Source organism: Quercus suber, unplaced genomic scaffold, assembly GCF_002906115.3.
Source record: "Quercus suber isolate HL8 unplaced genomic scaffold, Cork oak 2.0 scaffold_142, whole genome shotgun sequence".
NCBI classification, from domain to species: Eukaryota; Viridiplantae; Streptophyta; class Magnoliopsida; order Fagales; family Fagaceae; genus Quercus; species Quercus suber.
Window position 1 is genome coordinate 124,798 of NW_027069603.1, and position 21,702 is coordinate 146,499.

At 36.0% G+C, this 21,702-nt stretch overlaps 1 protein-coding gene across 9 annotated transcripts; it reads left to right on the forward strand.

Annotated features, from left to right (window-relative positions):
* Positions 1-5,027: 5,027 nt before the first annotated feature.
* LOC112028026 (uncharacterized) lies at positions 5,028-21,155 on the forward strand. 9 transcript variants are annotated; one of them, XM_065776798.1, is made up of 17 exons: positions 5,028-5,204; positions 5,328-5,406; positions 5,496-5,527; positions 8,897-10,815; positions 10,896-11,429; positions 12,782-13,152; positions 13,348-13,829; positions 14,113-14,165; positions 14,250-14,357; positions 14,425-16,229; positions 16,471-16,579; positions 16,841-17,027; positions 17,952-18,019; positions 18,137-18,276; positions 18,370-19,263; positions 20,621-20,717; positions 20,824-21,155. In XM_065776798.1, exons 4-17 carry the CDS (start codon positions 8,907-8,909, stop codon positions 20,838-20,840), a joined length of 6,774 nt encoding a protein of 2,257 aa, XP_065632870.1. In that variant the 5' UTR covers positions 5,028-5,204; positions 5,328-5,406; positions 5,496-5,527; positions 8,897-8,906; the 3' UTR covers positions 20,841-21,155. The 9 variants fall into 9 exon arrangements, with proteins under 9 accessions (XP_065632870.1, XP_065632869.1, XP_065632867.1 ...); XM_065776797.1 differs by lacking the exon at positions 5,496-5,527 and having other exon boundaries at positions 5,328-5,433; XM_065776795.1 differs by lacking the exon at positions 5,496-5,527.
* The last annotated feature ends 547 nt before the right edge of the window (positions 21,156-21,702 follow it).

Genomic DNA, 21,702 nt, shown 5'->3' on the forward strand with positions numbered 1-21,702 from the left:
CCTGTAAGAAGAAGTTCAATGAGATTAAAAATTTAGAGAAGACTTAATAATTGAGAGTTGGGATTAATGGTGTTGATACCAAAAGGGTGAAATTCTCATTGCTTGATGGGACTTCAGAAGAGGAAGTGGTAGGTGATGAAGAATATGAAGATGTTAAGACTGCATGGGATGATGAAGAAGTGAAAGACCTTGGAGGTCTTACGCAAGGGAAGCAATATCCTCCACTAAAGATTGATGAACCTCACGAGAAGAGGACTACTGAAGAACATTGAATTGTTAGCTTTAAGAATAATTGGGTTTCTAATGAGGGGGAGCCAAGGGATTGGATTAAAGAAATTCAAGATGAGATTAATTCTTTGAGAATGAAAGGTATTGATGTTGATGAAGTGTTCTCAGTGCTGGTGAAGATAATGAAGTAGGTCAAACTTGGAGTTGGCTTGACCGACATGAATTCTAANCTCTTTTGGGGACGAAACTTGAAACTATGAAGGATAAAGACTGGAACCTTCTTGATAAATAGATATTGAGAGTTATTTGATTAACTCTATCAAGATCAGTTCCCACAATGTTGTGAAAGAAAGACCATAGTAGATCTGATGAAGGCTTTGTTTGGCATGTATGAAAAGCCATTGGCTAACAATAAAGTGCATCTGATGAAGAAGTTGTTTAATCTGAAGAAGCAGAAGGCACTCATGTAGCGTAGCGTCTGAATGAGTTTAATACATCACAAATCAATTATCCTCGGTGGAAATTGAATTTGATGATATGGTTCGTGTATTGATTCTTTTGGCTTCTTTATCAAACAGTTGGAAAGTCATGAGAGTGGTAGTGAGTAATTCTGCAAAGAAAAACAAACTCAAATATGTTGATATTCAAGGTTTGATTTTAAGTGAAGAGGTTCGTAGGATAAATGCAATATAGATAATGCAAAAGATCAAGCTTTTGTCATGGAAAACAAGAGCAAAGGTAGAAGCAGATAACCTTATGATTGAAAATTCAATGGTAGGTCACAATCAAGAAACAGATCCAGTTCAAGGAAATAGAGAATGCTTCTATTATGGGAAAAATTGTCACTTAAGAAGAAATTGCTGGCATTAGAATAAAGAACAAATTGAAGGCAAATATAAAAAGAATAATAATGAGAAAAATACTAAGCTATCGTGATTGTCAAGGATGTTGTAGTGCTTTTTGTTGAAGAGCAAAAGTATGAGCATGTTGCTAATAATGATGTTGAGTGGGTCGTTGATTCTGCAGCCTCCCACCATGTTATCCCTAGGAAAGGGTTGTTTACCACTACAAAATGAGGGACTTTGGTATAATGAAGATGGGTAATTCAAATTACTTAAAAATTGTGGAAATTAGTGATGTGTATATCAAAACCAATGTTGGTAGCACTGTGATATCGAAGGATGTGTGATATGTTTCAGATTTAAGGATGAATGTGTTTTCTACATTAGTTATGGACCGAGTGGGTTATTGTAACTACCTTGGTAATGGAATATGGAAACTTACTAAGGGGTCATTGGTTGTTGCAAGAGGACATGCATGTTGGGTATGTACAAGACTTAGGTGAAGACCTGTAAGAAGAAGTTCAATGAGATTAAAAATTTAGAGAAGACTTAATATTGAGAGTTGGGATTAATGGTGTTGATACCAAAAGGGTGAAATTCTCATTGCTTGATGGGACTTCAGAAGAGGAAGTGGTAGGTGATGAAGAATATGAAGATGTTAAGACTGCATGGGATGATGAAGAAGTGAAAGACCTTGGAGGTCTTACGCAAGGGAAGCAATATCCTCCACTAAAGATTGATGAACCTCACGAGAAGAGGACTACTGAAGAACATTGAATTGTTAGCTTTAAGAATAATTGGGTTTCTAATGAGGGGGAGCCAAGGGATTGGATTAAAGAAATTCAAGATGAGATTAATTCTTTGAGAATGAAAGGTATTGATGTTGATGAAGTGTTCTCAGTGCTGGTGAAGATAATGAAGTAGGTCAAACTTGGAGTTGGCTTGACCGACATGAATTCTAACTAAAGAGTTGGAATTGAAGATCTCCTTTCTCGATGGGTTGGAGGGGGAGATTGTTGGGAGGTGCATAGCACCTAATAAAAGTCCAACCCATGTAGGATTTGTGTTCAAGATAATGAGCTTGCCATGCAAGCATTGATGGAATTCTATTTCAATTAGAAATAGGTGAATGTGGTTGACAAGTCCTAGAATCCTACTCCAAATGAAAGTAGGAGTTGTGTTTAATAATTAATACTTGTAAGAATCCTAACTCAAGTCATGTTAGGAATTCATATTATGCTGGGAAAAGAAGTCTAAGGCGGTTGAAGCTTTTTTGTGTATAAAAAGCATGTGGGCGTGCTGCATATAGAATAGAAAGAAAAGAAAGAGAAAGTCGCACAAGAAAAAAAAAAAAAAAGATCAGCCAAGAAGGAGCCACGTAGAGAAAAGAAGACAGTCAAGAGAGAGTTGTGTGTGGAGAAGAAAATAGAAAGGAGAGTGCAAAGTACTGTCGCCTTTGAGAGAGATAATTTTTGTGTGTGAGAGTAAAGAAAAAAAAAGTGATTTTTTCTTTAGTCGTGAGACATACACAAGAATTGTTGTAATTGATTTGATAATCACAAGAATTGTTGTAATTGATTTGATAATAGTGAAATTATTTTGAATTTGTCCCATGGTTTTCCCTTCAAAGATAAAGGGTTTTCCACTTAAATTTTGTGTTCTTGTGTGATTGTTGTTTTGAATTGATAGTTTTGGTGATAATATTATTTGAGACCCAATAGTAAGAGCATGAATACAATTGATGTCATTTCGTTCCGTTGTTTTGGCCAAAAAAATTATATTATAATTAGTTAACGGGTATAAAACTATAAATCATACTCCTAAATTCTAATAGGCTAATGCACCTCATTCTAAATTACGGCCTATTTAGATCTATTTTGTTTGTTCTATTCGATTTTGCTATATTCCTACTTATATAATGATTTCGATCGGAATGTGAACTCAATTAAAAAAAAAAAATTATTTAAACTTTTTTATTTTATTTTTTTAACTCGTTTATTAGGACAAAATTTGGTTACAAACTTAGTTGTAATCTTAGTCTATAACTCTACACAATATCTTTTTATTAGATATGAATTTTGATAAATTTATTATTAGATTACATTTTCTTCTTCTATCTTCTATGCTTGCAAAATTTCTAAAAGATCAAAGATTAATAGCTATGTCACCAATAAATTGTTTAGATTACACGTTTATGAAGTCTAAAATTATGCATAAAAATAAATTTATGGATCATATAGTAAATAATATCCGATTAACACGAAATTTAACATATGTATTAAGAGTATAAAGAATATGCAATCTAACGATTAAATTTTTAAAATATGTTACAATGTTAATTTTTTTAAAGGAAATTGTAAGTTTAGGCTATAGCAAGTTTGTAGCTAGACTTAGTCCAGCTTATTATATGTTTCCGTTTTATTTTTCATTAAAAATACATTTTTCTTTTTCATTTACTTTACTCGCATATGACTCTTTTTCTTCATTAAGAATGTGCAGTGTGTGTATATATATATATATATATATATTTCTTTCTTTGAGAAGGACAATGTGCAAAATTGATCTTGAATTGATAAATAATATGGAAGAATATTATGCGATGAAGACACCTATTTATTTTTGTGTGTGTGAGTTTATATATATTAAAATTAATTATAATCCTAAAACAATATGGCATAATTGACCCGTATTGAAATATTATGTTTTAATAGACAAACTAGAACAAAGATCAGAATAGAATTGACAACGTTTTATTGTAACATAATTTATTAAATAAAATTAAAACTAAAGACATATTTTGTTACATTTAGAGGTTAGCTCTAACTACTAATATAAAAATGACATGTGTCCTATTATGTGCCATGTAACTTGAGACATTTTGATAACTGAACTTGCGTAGATGGATAAAAACTTTATTCTTACTAAAATTGAACTTTTTTTTATGGAAAAAATTAACAGATACTCTAAAAACATTGATTCAGAAAATATTTAGATTAGATTAGAGTAGAGTTTCTATATTGTATAAAAAAATATATATTTAAAAAAAATTTGTATGGAAAAATTTTTTACAGAAAGATAATGAAAAAAAAGACTTTTTATTAATTTTTTTCATTAAAATAGTATAAAAAATTCTAAAAATAATCCATTAATATAGTTACATACCCATTTTTTTTTTCTATTAAGCTACATAATAGACAAGAAAGGAAATATATCTGCCAAGAAAAAAAAAAGGCATTAAAAAGAATTATTACTATAAATTATTGTTTAGAGTCCTTATTTTCAATTGACACGACAGGACATTCCGGAGTGGACCCCTCTTGAAAAAAATGATCGGCAGCCGTTGGATCATTACAGTCTAGTACTAAACAAAACAAAAAAGAAATACAGTGGTATCATCATTTTTTTTTTGGGAGTAGCACTTATTTTTCAGAGTCAGAAATTTCGAAAATCTTGGCTTCGGTGCTCGCTCGATCAAAGCGATACAACTACTAACTTAACTAGTGTATAGTAACCATGATCGGACGGTCCAAAACAATCCTTATCGTGTGCACAACTTTTCGTTCCTAGATAGGAGCCATATACCTCTCTGACTCGATCTAACGGTCTCTCGCCACGTGTCCATTCAAACATACGGATTCGTATTTTTAATTTAAAAAAAAAACCATTCAACTCTAATGTCACACCTCTCCCAGTCACAGCCTATTCTTGATCCATCCACGTGTCACGCTCTCACCCTTCCTTTCAAATCCAACGATGGAAAGCACGCCAGTTACGTAAAGGACCCAGGACCGGGCAGTAACGAAGGTCAAACTTCGAGACGCTTTCGTATCCCGAATCGTAAGAAGCCACGTGTTAAGTGACGTTACGTTTTATACCCGTCTGATCAAAGCCATATACGAATGCCCCACTTTTTTTCAAATTCGATCACAATCACTCATTTTTCATATTTTTTTTTCCTCCTAATTCTCTCTCTCTCTCTCTCTCTCTCTCTCTGCACAGAGACAAGAAAAACAAGTAGCGAAGAAAACATAAAAAACCACTTTGAGAAAACTCTCTCTTCCTCTCTCTCTTTCTCTCGCCGTCGATTTGCCGGAACCCTAATTCGATCCGCCGGAAACCAGAACAACTCCGCCGGTAAGTACAAAAATCTCCGGCGACCTTGTGTTTTTGTATTTGAATTCGTCGGAGAGTGAAGTGTTGGAGTGCTTGACAGTAGTGAAAAATACTAACCCTAGGAGTTTGTTTGGTGTTTGGCAGTGAGAGCAGTAGATGAGCGTACGATTGGGGAGCAGTTGAGAGATCAAACGGGCAGGATTTCGTCACCGGATGGAGGGAGGTAGCGTCTCTAGACTTACTTGTTCTGGTACTGTTCATTTCCTACATTTCTTAAACAGTGATAGGGCTTTTCTTTTCTATGTGCATTAGTGCAAAGCTGTTGCTTCCTTTGCTTTCAAATGGTGAGTTTTACACTACTTTCATTAAGTTCTATTTTTTTTTGTTCATTATTTCATAGCTTACTTGTAGCGCCAAGACGAAATTTTTTTAGTTGGTTACTATTCAAATTGATTGAAATTGGTTATTGGTTCGTGTTCGTGTTTGTTTCGGGTAGTATTAAAGGTTTTAGGTCTAAGATATGAGCTCTTCGAATAGATTGATTTAGTTGATTTGATGGATTAGTAGACTTTTCAGTAGTTAACTGAGTGATAAGTGATAAGACAAAAAGAAAGCTCAATCCTTTTTGTATATGTATTGAACTTTGGGAATACTAAAGATATTGTGGTGCGGTTCCATCCATAATCAACATAGGGGTATTTCAATAATAAGATGTCAAATACTATTTTGGAAGTAACATTTAGGGTCCCATTTGGTCTGTGCTGCTAACTTATCGACGCGGTGGATTTTAAGTAAAGAGTACCGTTGGTTTTGGATTTGGATGGAAGACCAAATCATATTGAGCATGAAGTAATTCTCATTTTTTAATAAAAGTTTAGTGCTTGTAAAGGAGAGTAAAATATGCTAGAAAAAATAACTGGATTTATTTTTTATTTTTAAGTTAAACAAAAATGGAAAGATGTTTGCTTTGAATCATGTTTGGCCTTTTTCTGAATGCAATTGGAGGATCATAGGAACTTCCCAGTTGTTAGTTTGGATCACATGTTATTTATATACCATCTGTTAATGTAAGCAGACTTTAAGCACACAATTCTGCTTTATAATGTTAGTGGCTCTAGTCCAATCATGGACTGCTGTCCACATATAAACACTCCTATAGTAGACCTTATTTCTCTTATGTTGGATAAATAGGAGCTCTATTTTTTTTTTGGTGCATTAAAGATGGACTTTTTATTTGGCTACTGTGGGTGTTTAGGACTCTTTGAACACATATTACCTTGGTTGTGTAGCCCCCGGCCCCACACACTCCAGGTAATTATAGGGGAGGAAACCCTTGGGGGTAGTTTGAATTTAAGACGTCATGGATCTCATGAGGGCTTGGTAACCACTAGACCAACCCATTGGAGTTCCAAGATGGACTTTTAAAAAAAAATTTATTTGAAATATTCATGCCAGATGATAATGTATCCTGATAGGACTTAATAAAAAAAAAAGATAATTTATCCTGATAGGGTTTCTTTTTAACCAAGAATGAGCTTCACATTGTTCTTTCTGGATGCAACTATATGGCAGTGCAGTGTCATTATTCTGAATTAGAATAATCTTTCTATTATCAGTCTGCAAAGCATTTATGGATCCAAGGAGATCCCCCTTGACTTGTATTTAGTGAAATCCTGTGACTGAGATGTAGAAAGTTGTATGTTTGGATTTTTTTTTTTATGTTTGACATACATACCATGAAATTCTTTCCATCAAATATTATACTCTCGAGTCTGATTCATGATTTTTGTACGTTGTGCTTTGATTTTTAACTTAGGATTTGAATTGTTATTGTCTTTCTCTTGCTTCCTCTGCCCCCAATTTGGGGTGCCCTTTTGTACACTCCACATGTACATCGGTTGCTTCCACATTTGTGCACTCTAATTGAATTTTATCGTTCATCAAAAACTATAAAATTTATCTTTTTTTAAACTATCCACAAAAAAAAAAAATTATCTTTTTTATTTTGATTTTTAGACTTCGTTGCTTCATTATTGTTAACTACTTGTAAAATGGGCATGGCCATCAACCTTGATGCTGAACAAATGAAAAGTCACAGCAATCACTATAGAATTTGAGTTAAGTAGCTTAGTTGGCATTTTAATAACAAGTGTTTACATACATGTCTAATATGTTGTTTCTAGAGTGACTTTGACATGTAAATATGTAATTTATATGATTAATATTTTGACATTTCAATGATTTGTAAAAGTCACTGGTTTTGGGCTGTCTTTTGTGGCTGGTTGTGGTTGGTCTTTGATACACATTCAGTCAGAATACAACTAACTATATCCTTTATTACTAGTGGACACAGGCTATGTGTGTCCCTGTGCAATTGATGAACTGCTATTCTTGTACTGTGGGAATTGAGATTAACCTAGCAATATGTACTCTAATTATTTTATTTACAAAAAGAGAAAAGGAAAAAATAAATTTTAAGCCAATGATAAATTGATAATTAAAGATTTTAATTTCATTAACTGTTAGAATTGAGCAAGAGGTTTCTTCTAAAATTTCCTGTTGCCCAATGTGGGATCTGGCCACCTTTTATTTATTTATATTTTTAGCCCTCTATATCATATATCTTTATTTTCCATTCACTCTCTATATCATCAGTATCTGATACAAAATAACATCATTTTCATTATCATCATTGTTATTGTTGTTGCTATAATTATTAGTAGTATCCTCCTCCTCCTCCTCCTCCGCATTGTGATGGAATTCAGTGAAATGCAATTGAATGATGATGCCTTTGAGTTGTGCGTACAAATTTGGTTGTATGTATGGTTATTCGGACAAAGTTAGTTTTGGGATGTTATAGTTGCCCATTGATTAGTGTGAATCATGGTGAGAATATTTTAAATGGTGCTACTGCCTAATGGCCAGCCGGTGCTATAGATAGTTCCTCCCTATAGTGATGCTTGCAAATTTACTTGACGTCGAGTCCACAGTTTTCTCACTTTAGCCATATCATAGCATGTTTCTCGTGTCTTTTCATTGTTTGGATTATTTATTGGATTTAGTTTTAGTTTGATCTTCTAAATATGTGATTGCTTCTTTATAAACCATGTAAAGTTCTCTTGGGGATGATGATTTGGGACCATTGTTCTTTTCATTTGCACTGCACCCTGTTTTTGTTCCAGTTTTGTTTTACCTTTTTATATGACCCTTGATTGTTTCAATATGATTACTGATTGCTTTTGTGAATGTTGTTGTCGTTACATCAGCAACTAGTTAAGCACACCCCCCCCCCCCCCAAAAAAAAAAAAAAAAAAAAAAGATTTCTATTCTTGCTTTCATTATTTTACTGAAACCTATTTTATCATTGTTCTACATATACATTTTATTGCTAATTTGTGAAGAATATGAAGTTTTTGAATGAACATAAGTGGATGATATCATTTAAATATAGAAGAAATAACAGAGGAAGGGTCTTTTTTGTCCCTTCATTTTTGTTGAAATAGGCTATGAAGGACCTTTTGAATTTTGGTGATCCTTTTTAATCTAACTGTAATTATGTGTGTCATAACTTCTCATGTACTATTGTATATTGTCATTTTACTCTGTAGCCTGAAATGTTGAAGACATGATCCGTGTATATGTGCACCCTATTCTCTGTCTTCTTTTATCTCTCAATTTTTGTCTCTCTCTCTCTTCCCTTTTCTTTGTTGCAGGGATACACCCATGGATTATGATGACAATGATTTTCAAAGCCAGAATCTTCATTTAGCTGGTGAAGGAAGCACCAAATTTCCACCGGTTTTGCAGCCATATGCTCTTCCCAAGTTTGATTTTGACGACAGCCTTCAGGGGCATTTAAGGTTTGATAGCTTGGTTGAAACAGAAGTTTTTCTTGGCATTGAAAGTAACGAGGATAACCAGTGGATTGAAGATTTCTCTCGGGGGAGTAGTGGGATAGAGTTCAATTCGAGTGCAGCCGAATCTTGCTCTATATCAAGGCGTAACAATGTTTGGTCTGAGGCCACTTCCTCAGAATCTGTTGAAATGCTATTAAAATCCGTTGGGCAGGAGGAAACTATTCTCAGACAAACTATTGTTGAGGAGTCAGATGCATGTGATGAACTTGGTTCCTTAACCAAGCAAATGGAGCCTAGTCTGAAACATGATGATGACATTCTTCCTAAAATAGGGGATGATACAGATTTAAAGTCTACATTACCACAGGATGAGATTCCTGAAAACTTTTCCATGTTAAAAGAAGATATACCAGTCGAGCCTTGTGTTGAAGATACTTCAAAAACTCATGAAGGTGAGTTTTCTGTGGATGGAAGATCAGGTGAACTGGATCCAAATGCTGTCAGTGTAAAGGGTGGCTTACCTATGATTGAGGAAGATCCGTTTGCTGATAGCAAATCTGATGTTGCAGATAGAAGAGATATCAATCCTTTGGTTGATGAATATGTGGATCATAAGACCCAAGAAGATTTTTCTGCTTCAGGGATGCAAGTTGATAATATGGTTCCCTGTGCACAAAATATCATTTCAAGTGGTGGTGAGCAGAACAATGAAGATCTCCAACATGAGATAGATGATGTTGGCAATATGAATTTGGATGGATTGCAAACAAGAAATGATGAGCGAAAGGAAGAATTTCATGTACTGAGCAGAGAGGCTGAGAATTTGGATGGCAATGCAGTTGAAAGTGGCACCTTTCATTTGGAAAACCCTCTTGGCTCAACCTCAAAGGTAGACTCTGTGGAAGAAGGAAATGATATTGAAAATCGTATCATTAATGCGGAGGAGCCTTCTAGTATGGTAGTTGTTTCTGCCTTGCATACAGCGGAACAATGCACAGAGGATGTAGATTCCAGAATTCCCGTGGAGACCAGGAAATGTGATGCGGTTTTGTTCAAAGACACAGAGTTTGGTGAACCTTCTAAAGTAAATACACATGAGGTCTCACCACTGGCCTTTGAAGGTGATACTAATTTTGAGGGTTATGCAGTGCAAGTCAGTGGTCCTGAAGCTGGGATCTCTGCAAGTGTTGAGCCAAAAATGGATGCCATTGTGCAGCTAACATATGGACTGGAAAGTGTTGTTGAGAAAGATAATTTGTTAGAAAGTAGTCAACAATTAGATAATGAGATTTTAGTAAGTAAATCTGAGGCATCTTTGTCATCCAAGGAGGATAATAAAGTTTCCAAAGTTGAAGATAAAGAAAACAGTAGTAGTCATGTGGGAGGTATTTCTACTGTGACAGTGTGTTCTTCAGCTGAATTGCTTAGGGAAGCATGTGAGACTGGAACTCTGAAAGTTGGTCAGGTTGTTTTTGAAGTGTCTAGGGAGAATCTGGTTGCTGAAGACCATGTTTCGTCTTCCATTCTGGATGAATCCACTCAAATATGTGAAGCAGATAAAGTCTATGGACAAGGTGATGTGCATAAATGTGATATAGATGTTTCGATTAGTGATAAGAAGAGCACAAAGTTGCCATCTGAATCTAGTAATATGGATTGTGTAGTGGATGGATCTCTTATCGTTGATAAGGGAGCTGGGACCTCATCTCAATGTGAAGGTAGTGCTGGAAATGAGCCCGTTGTACCACTTGATGTCACTGTTAGCAATGAATCAGGTATTTTATAACTTATCCAATGATTGTTGAAGCTTATACATATGCATGAAATTTAAAATTTGAGTTTTTTTTTTTGGCAGCATTAAATGCTACCTTGGAAAATGCTAAGGTGGCATCCTTTGACATGACTGGTGTTCTCCAGCCTTCTGAGAATGTTAAGACTATAGATGGGGTTGGTGATTGTAAAGAGGTTCTAACAGTATCTTCTGTTGGGACTTTTACTTACTCTGATAAGGAGTCTACTGCAACCAAAATATCTACAGAAGCAATATTATCTACTTTGAAGGAATCTTCAGAATTGGAAACTGAGCCAGGTCCTGCTTCTGAAAGTGAAAAAGATGCATCTTTTGATACTGCTGGAAAGCTTTTACAAAAGACAGTTCATCAATCGCTGCCAAAGGCAGATACTTGTAATGCAGAAATTCAGAGGGAAGTTCAAACAGTGGTTGTTAATGAAGTTAACCAGGAATGCATTAGGGGGACCGAAGTGCATGCTGCTATCTGTGAAGTAGCAGCAAAAGAGGGTGGTGCTGCTGATGCAGTAACTTTTCTTGAAAAGCGTGAGGAAGCGACTGTAGAAGAGAATCTTGAAAAGGCATCCTCAGAAGCTTCAGGTGGGCATTTGTTATTCACAAACACACACACATCTTCTGGTTAGTAACTGTTGAAAATTAAACTGATTTGAAATCTCGAGTCTTCTTTCTTGATCTCGAGTTCAAAACTTTTCCCACTCTATCTCTCGTTTAAAAGTTAAAAATACTACATGTTGGACCCCACTTATTGAGGGGATAGTTTGGGTCCACATGTGAGTGAAAGTGTAAGGATTAAATTTACCCTTTCATAATAGCTTTAGCTTTTGGGATGGGTAGTCATTTATCCATTACATTTTAAACCCCATAGTTTAGGGTGGTTTTAAAACCTCACTTTTAGAAGTTCCAAATTAAAATCTGTACTTTCAAAATCTTTTTAATTCCATTTACAGTGACATCATTAACAAAAAATGCTTAAACAAATATTTACATTGTTTTTGTAAACAAATTATTGTTGACAAATATCTTTTTAAAATCTTTAGACCTAAATTAAGTTTATCAACTCAAAGTTTTGCTTCTGATATTTGGAATCTTCATAATATGACAATATGTATGCAAAGGTCTGACATGGGGAAGGATATTTTTCTGACATTTATTATGTGGAAATCACACTTTGATATGCAGTGGTTAGATCTTGTCTTAGGATATGCAAAGGCATCTTGATATATATTCCCACTTGAGACCGATTATATATGCTGTTGGTCTGGATTCTTTCTAATTTTTGGTGACGAATTATGTTTCCACAGTCAGTTAATCTATTTTATGGCATGCTATTTGGTGTCATAATTCTCGTCTAATCTGTAATTTTGATACTCGTCTATGTACTATATGTAATCTTCAAAGTAATGACCACAATATGTGCTGTACATAATTGGTCAAATGAGATGCGTTTCTCCCTTTCATTGTTGGCTGAGAGGAAGAGAGGTATTATATGCTAAGTAGACCCCTTGTGAAGCAAACTTTCTGTATGAAGAAGTATGTTGTAGCTTTAGTTTGTGTTGTTTAAAAATGCAATGCTTCACATGCTTTCTGTTCTTTGTCTTGTTAGTACTTTTGTGGAAAATAATAATTTTTAAAAAGTAAAAGAGAGGAAAAAGAAGCCTGTAGGAAAAATATATTTTGAGTACTGACTAGCATTCAAAGTTATGGATTTTTTTGTGGGACCTGTAAAAAAGTACATTAAGATGTTGTGGAGACAGGTTTAAAGTAAGAGTTTTAGTTCACTTTTGAAGGAGTTTAATAATCATGTTTGTTGGAGTCTTCTTTGTTACTCGATGTTTGACATCGAAGTCTGACATCTATTTTTTTCCCAGTGTAATTTTTTTATTCTCATTACTGATTTAATTTTGCGGGTGATGTTTTTAAACTTCATGAAGGTTCCTTATCTTCTGCTATTTGTGCAATGGAAAGTGGAAGTGCTTCTAGCAATCCTGATAAACCTACTGGTTCCCCTAATATTATAAGTACTACGGAGCTTTCTCAGAGTGAAAAGGAAAAGGAGGGACTGAGGGCATCAACAGAGGAAGAAGTTAACAGGTCCACTGATCAGAAAGCCCAGGTTGCTGAGATTGATGATGTAGAAACTAGCAATTCTTTGTCAGTTTCTGGGGATCCAAAAGGAAAGGACAGTTCCAAAGATGAGCAGAGTTTCTCTTTTGAGATTGGTTCATTGGCAGATTTGTCTAGGAAAGACACTGGAAAGAATTCACAACCCTTTCCTTCTATTTCTGCTGTCAAAGTATTGCCGGTAAGTTCTGTGTTAATAGATGACTTTGTTATAACCTTCCATCTTTAATATTTTTTGTGGCTTAATTTTTAATTATTTTTTGTTTATCTGGGGAAGATCATTATGTTGATCTATGTCAAAAAATTCTGGAGGGATCTATATTATGCCCTTCGACAATTAATAACCTTTTATCCTTACCAAGAATTACTTTTGAAGATTGTAGAGGGTTCTCCTTCAACTTCTGGTTTAGGCCAAATGGATGCCAAGATATCACAAGATAATTCTACTGGTAGTCCACAAGTATCTGAAGGACAGATTACACGTGGTGGTTCGAAAGGTACTCATGAGCGTAAGACAAGGCGGACATCTGGTAAGACAGCAATTGGAAAGGAAACTCCTAAAAGGGGAAATCATGTGAAAGGAACAACTCCTACAAAACAATCAGAAAGAGGGGATAAAGCAGCTACTGCATCCCTAAGCCCATCTGCAATTTTCCAGTTTGTGCAATCCAGGGAAATGCAGCATTATGGGCATGTAGAAGGCAATAGTACAAAGCCAATATTTGTTATCGCTGCTTCAGCATCTAGTCTGCCAGATTTGAATACTTCAGCTTCACCATCTACATTATTTCAGCAACCTTTCACGGATTTACAGCAAGTGCAATTGCGTGCTCAGATCTTTGTGTATGGAGCTTTGATGTGAGTCCTTTTCTCATATGAAGATATTTAGGATTGATGTAATTCGTTTTTGTTTTTGATAAGTAAAGGATTGATTTTATTCATTTTAATGGCCATGCCATGATTGAAGAAACCTACACAAAGGGCACCACTGGTTCCCTTTGAGATTGGATGTTAAGGAGACGTTCTTCTATTTGTAGGATTAGTGGATATTTTTCAATAAGATAGGGAGGGGGTTGGGGAGGGGGGGTGGCACTTGGCACCTTAATTATAATATTTAAGATGCATTTGAAATTTTATGCAGTCAAGGAACAGCACCTGAAGAGGCACATATGATATCAGCATTTGGTGGACCTGGTTAGTTTTCTATATCTCCCTGTTATGTTTTCTCTTTGGGCATTCATTGCATACATGTCTTAATGTCTGGCATTGCGCTTTTAGATGGTGGAAGGAATGTTTGGGAGAATGCCTGGCGTGCATGCATGGAAAGGCTACACAGTCAAAAGTCTCTTCCCATTACCCCTGAAACCCCATTGCCATCACGTTCTGGTATTTCTTTGGATTTGAAGCTGTTTAGTTTCTCTCCTTATTTATTGAGTTTGTAACCAGGATTCAGAATTCACATCTACAGGTGCTAGGGTTCCTGATCAAGCAAGCAAGCAAAGTACACTTCAAAGTAAAGGTGTCTCCTCACTTCTTGGTCGAACCAGCAGCAAGGGTACTCCAACAGTTGTAAATTCGATGATACCTCTTTCATCACCATTGTGGAGTATGCCTACACCTTCTGGCGATGCCTTGCAATCGAGTGTCATGCAAAGAGGTTCAGCCATGGATTATCAGCAGACACTTAGTCCATTGCATCCTTTTCAGACTCCTCCAGTTAGAAACTTTGTTGGACATAACACTCCGTGGATATCTCAGGGCCCCTTTCGTGGTCCCTGGATGGCTTCTCCACAAACTTCTGCACCTGATGCGAGTACTCGTTTACCTAACACAGAAGCAATTAAGTTGACTCCTGTCAAAGAATTATCTGTGCCGCATTCCTCTGGTATAAAGCATCCAGTGGTTCATAGCGGGGTCCCTACTAGCACTTCCCTGCTTGATCCAAAAAAGGTAACAGCATCACCCGGAAAGAATTCTACAGATCCAAAGTCTAGAAAAAGAAGAAAAAATCCAGTTTCTGAGGATCTTGGTCAGATTGTTTTGCAGTCTCAATCTCAACCTGAGCCAGTTTCAACCCCTGCTGTTACTTCACATCTGCCCACTTCTGTTGTCTTTACAATGCCCACTGGTTTCGCATCTAAAGCCACTTCAGAAAAATTCGTTATATCTGAATCTCCTATATCATCCATGGATCACCTCCAAAAAAAGGCAGACCAGGATGTACAGCAGAGGGCTAGTTTGTCAGAGGAAACCCTTAGTAAAGTTAAGGAGGCTAGATTACAGGCGGAGGATGCTGCTGTTCTCTCTGCAGCTGCTGTTAGTCATAGCCAAGAAGTTTGGAGTCAATTGGAAGAGCGAAAAAATTCTGGATTGGTTTCAGATGTTGAAGCTAAATTAGCTTCTGCAGCTGTTGCAGTAGCAGCCGCTGCTGCTGTTTCAAAGGCAGCAGCTGCAGCAGCCAAGGTTGCATCAAATGCTGCACTGCAAGCAAAGTTAATGGCTGAAGAAGCACTTGTTTTGAATGGTTATGGCAATCCTAGTCAAAGTACTGGACCTTCTCTTCCTGATTGTATGAATATTTTGGGACAGGCTACTCCTGCATCCATTCTGAAGGGTGATAACAGAACAAACAGCTCGAGTTCAATCATTATAGCTGCCAAGGAGGCTGTTAGAAAAAGGGTTGAAGCTGCTTCAGCTGCTACTAAAAGAGCTGAAAATATGGATGCAATTGTAAAAGCTGCTGAGCTGGCAGCAGAGGCCATATCACAAGCTGGAAAGATTGTTGCAATGGGTGATCCTTTGCCGTTGACTGAACTGCTGGAGTTTGGTCCAGAGGGTTATTGGAAAGTATCCAGAGAATCTACTGAGCTTGTTGGGAAATCAATTGAGGTAAATAGAGAACAATTAAGCAATGATATTGTTGGAGAGGGTCCAGATACTTCTACAAAGCATCAAAAAGACGGAGCATCGGTAAAAGAAACTAAGAGTGCTACACATGAGAAGTCACAGCTTCAAACAGAGATGCCAAAGGAGTCAATGGTGGATCATATGAGATTGGTAGATGCAATTTCAGTGCCCATTCCATCTAATGAAACAGATTCAAGAGTTCAAAAGGGCCGAAAAGTTTCTGATTTAGCAAAAACCATTGGTGTGGTTCCTGAATCTGAGATTGGATCAAGATCTACTGTTCGGAATGAGTATGAAAAGGCGGCAGAAACTTTTAAAGAGGACAGCATCAAGGAGGGTTCACATGTAGAGGTCTGAGGCCTGAAATTGATTTTGAATTCTTGAGACTTAACTCCTCCTTTTAGAATGGGTTTAAAGTAAAATCAAATTTTTTACACACCATTGCATTTCATGGGACTTGAGTTCTAATTTTTACCTTGTTACCTTCCAAATATCTGCATGCTTTGAAGTTTGGTGATTCTGTTGGGTTGTTAGGTCTTCATACTTACTTTCTTTTTCTTTTTCTTCTTTTAACTTGTTGATTATATTTTAGGTTCTTAAAGATACAGAGGGATTTAAAGCAGCTTGGTTCACGGCCAATGTATTGAGTTTGGAGGATGGGAAAGCATATGTCTGTTACACTGAACTTCAGACAGACAATGGTGAGTTGCCATGAACTTCTGTCAAGTGTACCTATGCAGCTATGCCATAGTGTTTCTTACTCTTTTGCAACCCAGATTTTGAGCAATCCTGCCTAGTTGTGTGAGTGTATTTGCATGGACTCCTTATTTGGCACAACAATTTGTTGCCAAGAGTGTAACCCATCAGAAAGGAGATTATTGAAAAAAAATGAATTGTGCTTCATGCATTTACACTGATTGATTATTCACTTAGTTTATATTATTTATTTCCCAACTTTCCAGCAGAGGGACAGCTGAAGGAATGGGTGTCACTCCAAGGCGAAGGAGACAAGGTGCCAAAAATACGCACTGCCCGTCCTGTTACTATCATGCGATATGAAGGAACAAGGAAGAGACGTAGAGCAGCTATGGGAGATTTTAATTGGTCTGTTGGAGATAGAGTTGATGCATGGATTAGAGACAGGTGTGTGTAAGTAATGATAAATATTTTTCTAACAGACTTTAGAAAAGAAAATTTCAAGGATCTATCATGCTGGATACAACTCTAGTATAGACAAGGTGTTTTGGATGCTATTTAAGAATTTTTTAAATTTGTTATATTGTCATCTGTCTTAGTTTTTACCTTTTAATTTTATGACCAGAATCTCTTTATTAAATTGCCTATTGCAAAGCAAACTACAAGATATGTTACCTAAAAGATTCCACAAATTTTAATATTTTTATGACTGTAGCTTTATAATTTTTTTTCACTATGTAATTGGTCCTGATGTAACACAAAACCTGAACAACTTATTCTACTCCATAGATACTCATTTATTTGCAAACTTCACTTTCTGAATGGTTCTGAGGTTCAAATTTTTAATGAAAAACATCGTAGAAAGCGATCATATGAAGACTTATCATTTGAAATGTCTTAGTAGCTGACTTTCTAACACGCTATTTTGTTTTGATGATTGTTCATACTATTTGCTCTGTAGTTATGTGGGATTTAAAGACAGTAAACTTTCGTAACAAAATACTGTCTAGTATCAGTATCTTATTTGATGATTGTTTATACTGCTTTTGCATGGTATGCAATTTAAACAAAAAAGGATTGTAGTAGGTGATGTTTTTTCTGAAACCCTCAAGCAGCCAGTTTAGCACATATTTCACCCCAACCTCATCATCATATTTTTGTGGGAAGAGGAAGTTCTATTTTAGCTAGAGCTATCTCATTGGCTTTTCTTGCTTCTCTTTTTTATTTTTTGGAAGCGTCTTCCTTACTGAAAATATTTAAACTTGACCCAGTTCATGAATCCTGTTCCCAACTATATGCAGTCAAGTTTGAAATTTTTTATTTGCATACTCCATGTGATAATAGCTTAATCAATCCGTCTGTTATTTCATCTTTCAGCTGGTGCGAAGGGATTATCACTGAAAAGAACAAGAAAGATGAGACTGAATTAACTGTCCATTTTCCAGGTACTTTTTTTAAAAAAATTTTGTTATTATTTAAAAAATAATTGGTTATTTGAATATACCCGATTGTTATGTGCTTGCTATTATTTTACAGAGTCTACTGACCCTATTTATTGAAAGTGAATCATTGTTTGGTTCTTGCAGCTCAAGGAGAAACATCAGTTGTTAGAGCCTGGCATCTTCGGCCTTCTCTCATTTGGAAGGATGGGGAATGGATAGAATGGTCCAATTTGCGAGAAAATGTCAGTGCTTCCCATGAGGTGCGTTCTTATGGTTGATGTTTGTCTGATAGTGACTAAAAATAATTTTAATAATTACTTTTTTATTTACTAAGATGCAAATCTGTTGTTCAGGGTGATATGCCACAGGAAAAACGAATAAAGTTGGGCAGTCCAGCAGCAGAGGCCAAAGGGAAGGATAAGATGTTAGAAAGTAAGGGTGTTGTAGAATTAGGGAAATCTGAGGAGTCAAGATTACTGGATTTATCAGAGAATGAAAAGTTGTTTAATGTTGGTAAGAACACCAGAAACGAGAATAAGCCTGATGCTCTAAGAACATTACGGACTGGTTTGCAGAAGGAAGGATCAAGAGTTGTTATTGGTGTTCCTAAGCCTGGAAAGAAGAGAAAATTCATGGAAGTAAGCAAACATTATGTTGCAGATCGGGGCAATAAAATTAATGAACCAAATGATTCAGTTAAATTTGTGAAATATTTGATGCCTCAAGGCTCAGGATCCCGTGGATGGAAAAATAGTACTAAAAGTAGTATTTTAAAGGAAAAACGAGTAGCTGAAACCAAGCCCAGAGGTCTTAAGACTGGAAAACCACAAAGTGTCTCAGGTAGAACTGTTCCAGCAAAGGACAGCCTCTCAATTAATGCAGTTTCTGCTCCTGATGATGGCACTCTGACAAATCACTCAGCCAAAGTCAAGGATTCTATAAGCCATGCTGAGAATGCATCAGGAAAGCATAACCAGTTCGATATTGGATCGCTCTCTAGCACTCTGGGAACTGCAGAGGGCCCAATTTTATTTTCTTCACGGGCTTCTTCATCAGATGGATCCTCCAAGAAAGTTTCCACATCAAATGCCAAATCTGAGAGGGCTAATAAAGGAAAACTTGCACCAGCTGGTGGAAAGTTAGCCAAAATTGAGGAGGACAAAATCTTTAATGGTAATTCTGCAAAATCAACATCTGAAGTTGTTGAGCCTCGTAGATCTAATCGCAGAATTCAACCAACATCAAGAGTAAGTATTTCATAACTTCTGTCTTCTTCTAATATACATGTTGCCATGACCCACCTTGTGCATGTTTAAATGACCAATATAAAAATAAATTATGTTCTTGTTAATGAATTTGTTATAATATATCTTCCTGTAACTTTTGCAATTAAACAAATCCTTAATTAGTTCTCCATTTAGGGAGACTTACCTGATAAAGATTTCTTTCTCGTCTGCCTGTGTATATTTGAACACTTGAATACATTTATGTGAAAACATTTAAATGGGGATATTTTTTTTTTCAATCCATAGTTTTAATGAAAATTGGATAAATTTCATTTTTGCACCCTGAACTATGAGTCTAGTTGCAACATCCCCTCTAAATAAATTTGAGCAATCAATATCCCCTCTATATCATCTACCTTTGAAGTATATCCATTTTTCCGTTATACTAAGCCTTAATTTCGTATTCTTATTATATTATCACATGTACACTAAACACCATTATATTATCACATAATCATGTGCATATTTAACTTTTGGTTTTTTCTTTGATCATGCAATGGTTTTGGGGGTCAATTGCTTGACTTCAAATTTAAGTGGCCCATTGATGATGACCCTATAGTGCAATTTACCCTTAAAAATATAAAATACGACCTGTTGGAGATATTATCTATGAACTAAATTCATTCATTACTTGCTGGTTATCATGTTGACTGGCACTGTCAGTGGGTTTATTGTAGCAATGTCTGCTAGAGTTAGTGAAGTAGCCAAATGAGCTTTAGCTTTGATGGCACCTCGTTTCCTCTCAAGGTATAGTTGAGAGAAAGTTTAGCTCCAAACTGGTTTAGCGTATTCCTCCAACTTACTATGTGCTGATTGAAGAGATCATCCATGTGTAACGTTTTTAATAAATCATATGACTTGTTTGGATAATACACATGGATAATCTTATAAATCGCCACGTAATAGATTGGAGGAGATTATTTCAAACTATTTTGGAGATAAAATTTGTCCAAAGTGGAGGGTAAGGTTGTGGTTTTAAGACCCACGGGGGTTGCATAATTTACTAGCATACTGTTACACTATGGATTACTCAGTAATCCAAGAGAAAAAAAGTACCTTATTTAAACAAGAAAAGAGGAGAAATATTATTATTAGAAAGCCATAGTTATTATTTATTAAGAATCCACCAGGAGGGACCTTAGTTAAGTGTTGGTAATTATTAGAAAGTGTTTGCTTTTCCAAAAATTAGTCTGGGTAATTTCTATAATTTATTTTTTCCTTTCCCCCGCCAACTCTTACTATTTATGCAGTATTAACCTGTATATATATGCCTTCTTAATTTCGTGCCTTTTGTGCTTCTTGATATTGCCGGCAACAGCTATTGGAAGGATTACAAAGCTCATTGATCATCTCAAAGATTCCCTCTGTTTCGCATGACAAGGGTCACAAAAGTTCAAATAGGAGTGCTTCTAGAGGTAAGACGTCTGATAATTGATTTTCTTATTTGATGTGGCACTCTTGAGTCTTCTCTGGTGTGTGTAAGAACCAGCATGCGTAAAACTGATTGCTTGATTGTAACAGGGAATAACCATGGCTGAAATGAACTTTTGCAATGAGGGGTTCCAGTCAACAGAATGTCAGTTGTCGGATGACCACACAGCAAGCATAGTTAATATGTATATCTATAGTAGGGGAGAAATTAGGAATGGAAATTCTTGCTTCCTTTGATTTAGTCTTAAAAATCTAGTCAGTAGATGTTCATATTGATTTTAGTTTCTTCATAATTATGATTCCCCTAGGTCCTGCCCTAATAGGTTGTATATGGAAAATTCTCCATGTAGTTTGGCTTGAAATCACCGAGGAAGTTTGCAGATGATCAAAATCATGGCATGTTGCTTCATGCCTTACTGATATTAACTTCTCTGATATGCTTTTTGTGTGCGCGTGCGCACAAGAGAGAGAGAGAGAGAGAGAGAGAGAGAGAGAGAGAGAGAGGTGTATGCGTGCTGCACGCGAGTTGAAAGAGAACGGATGCATATGCCTTATACACATGATACTTTGTCCTGTGTAATTCAATGTGACGTCACTGTCACTGTCACAGCCTGAGCTTTTATTTTTCATTTGCAACCCCTCCTCCCAGAAACTGAAGTATTAATGTCGTAGTTCCTCTGGTTCTCATACGTTCTCTCTACTGACTTGTGTTGTTGGAACTACCCCAATTATTTTTATTCATACAGGAGGGGAGGGAATTTTATTCTTAGAACCAGTCAATGCTACTAAACTATACAGCTCTTGGCAAGCTAACTTTCTTAGATGGCCATAAAGTAATATTTTTTAACTTTCTCAATCCAATTTAATCAAGAGCAGCGTAACTGAATATGAGTGAATTTATTTATCGTTTGGCAGTAAATGCATAATATAACTTGACAAAGTTCGTGACCCTAGTAATCGTTCAGATGA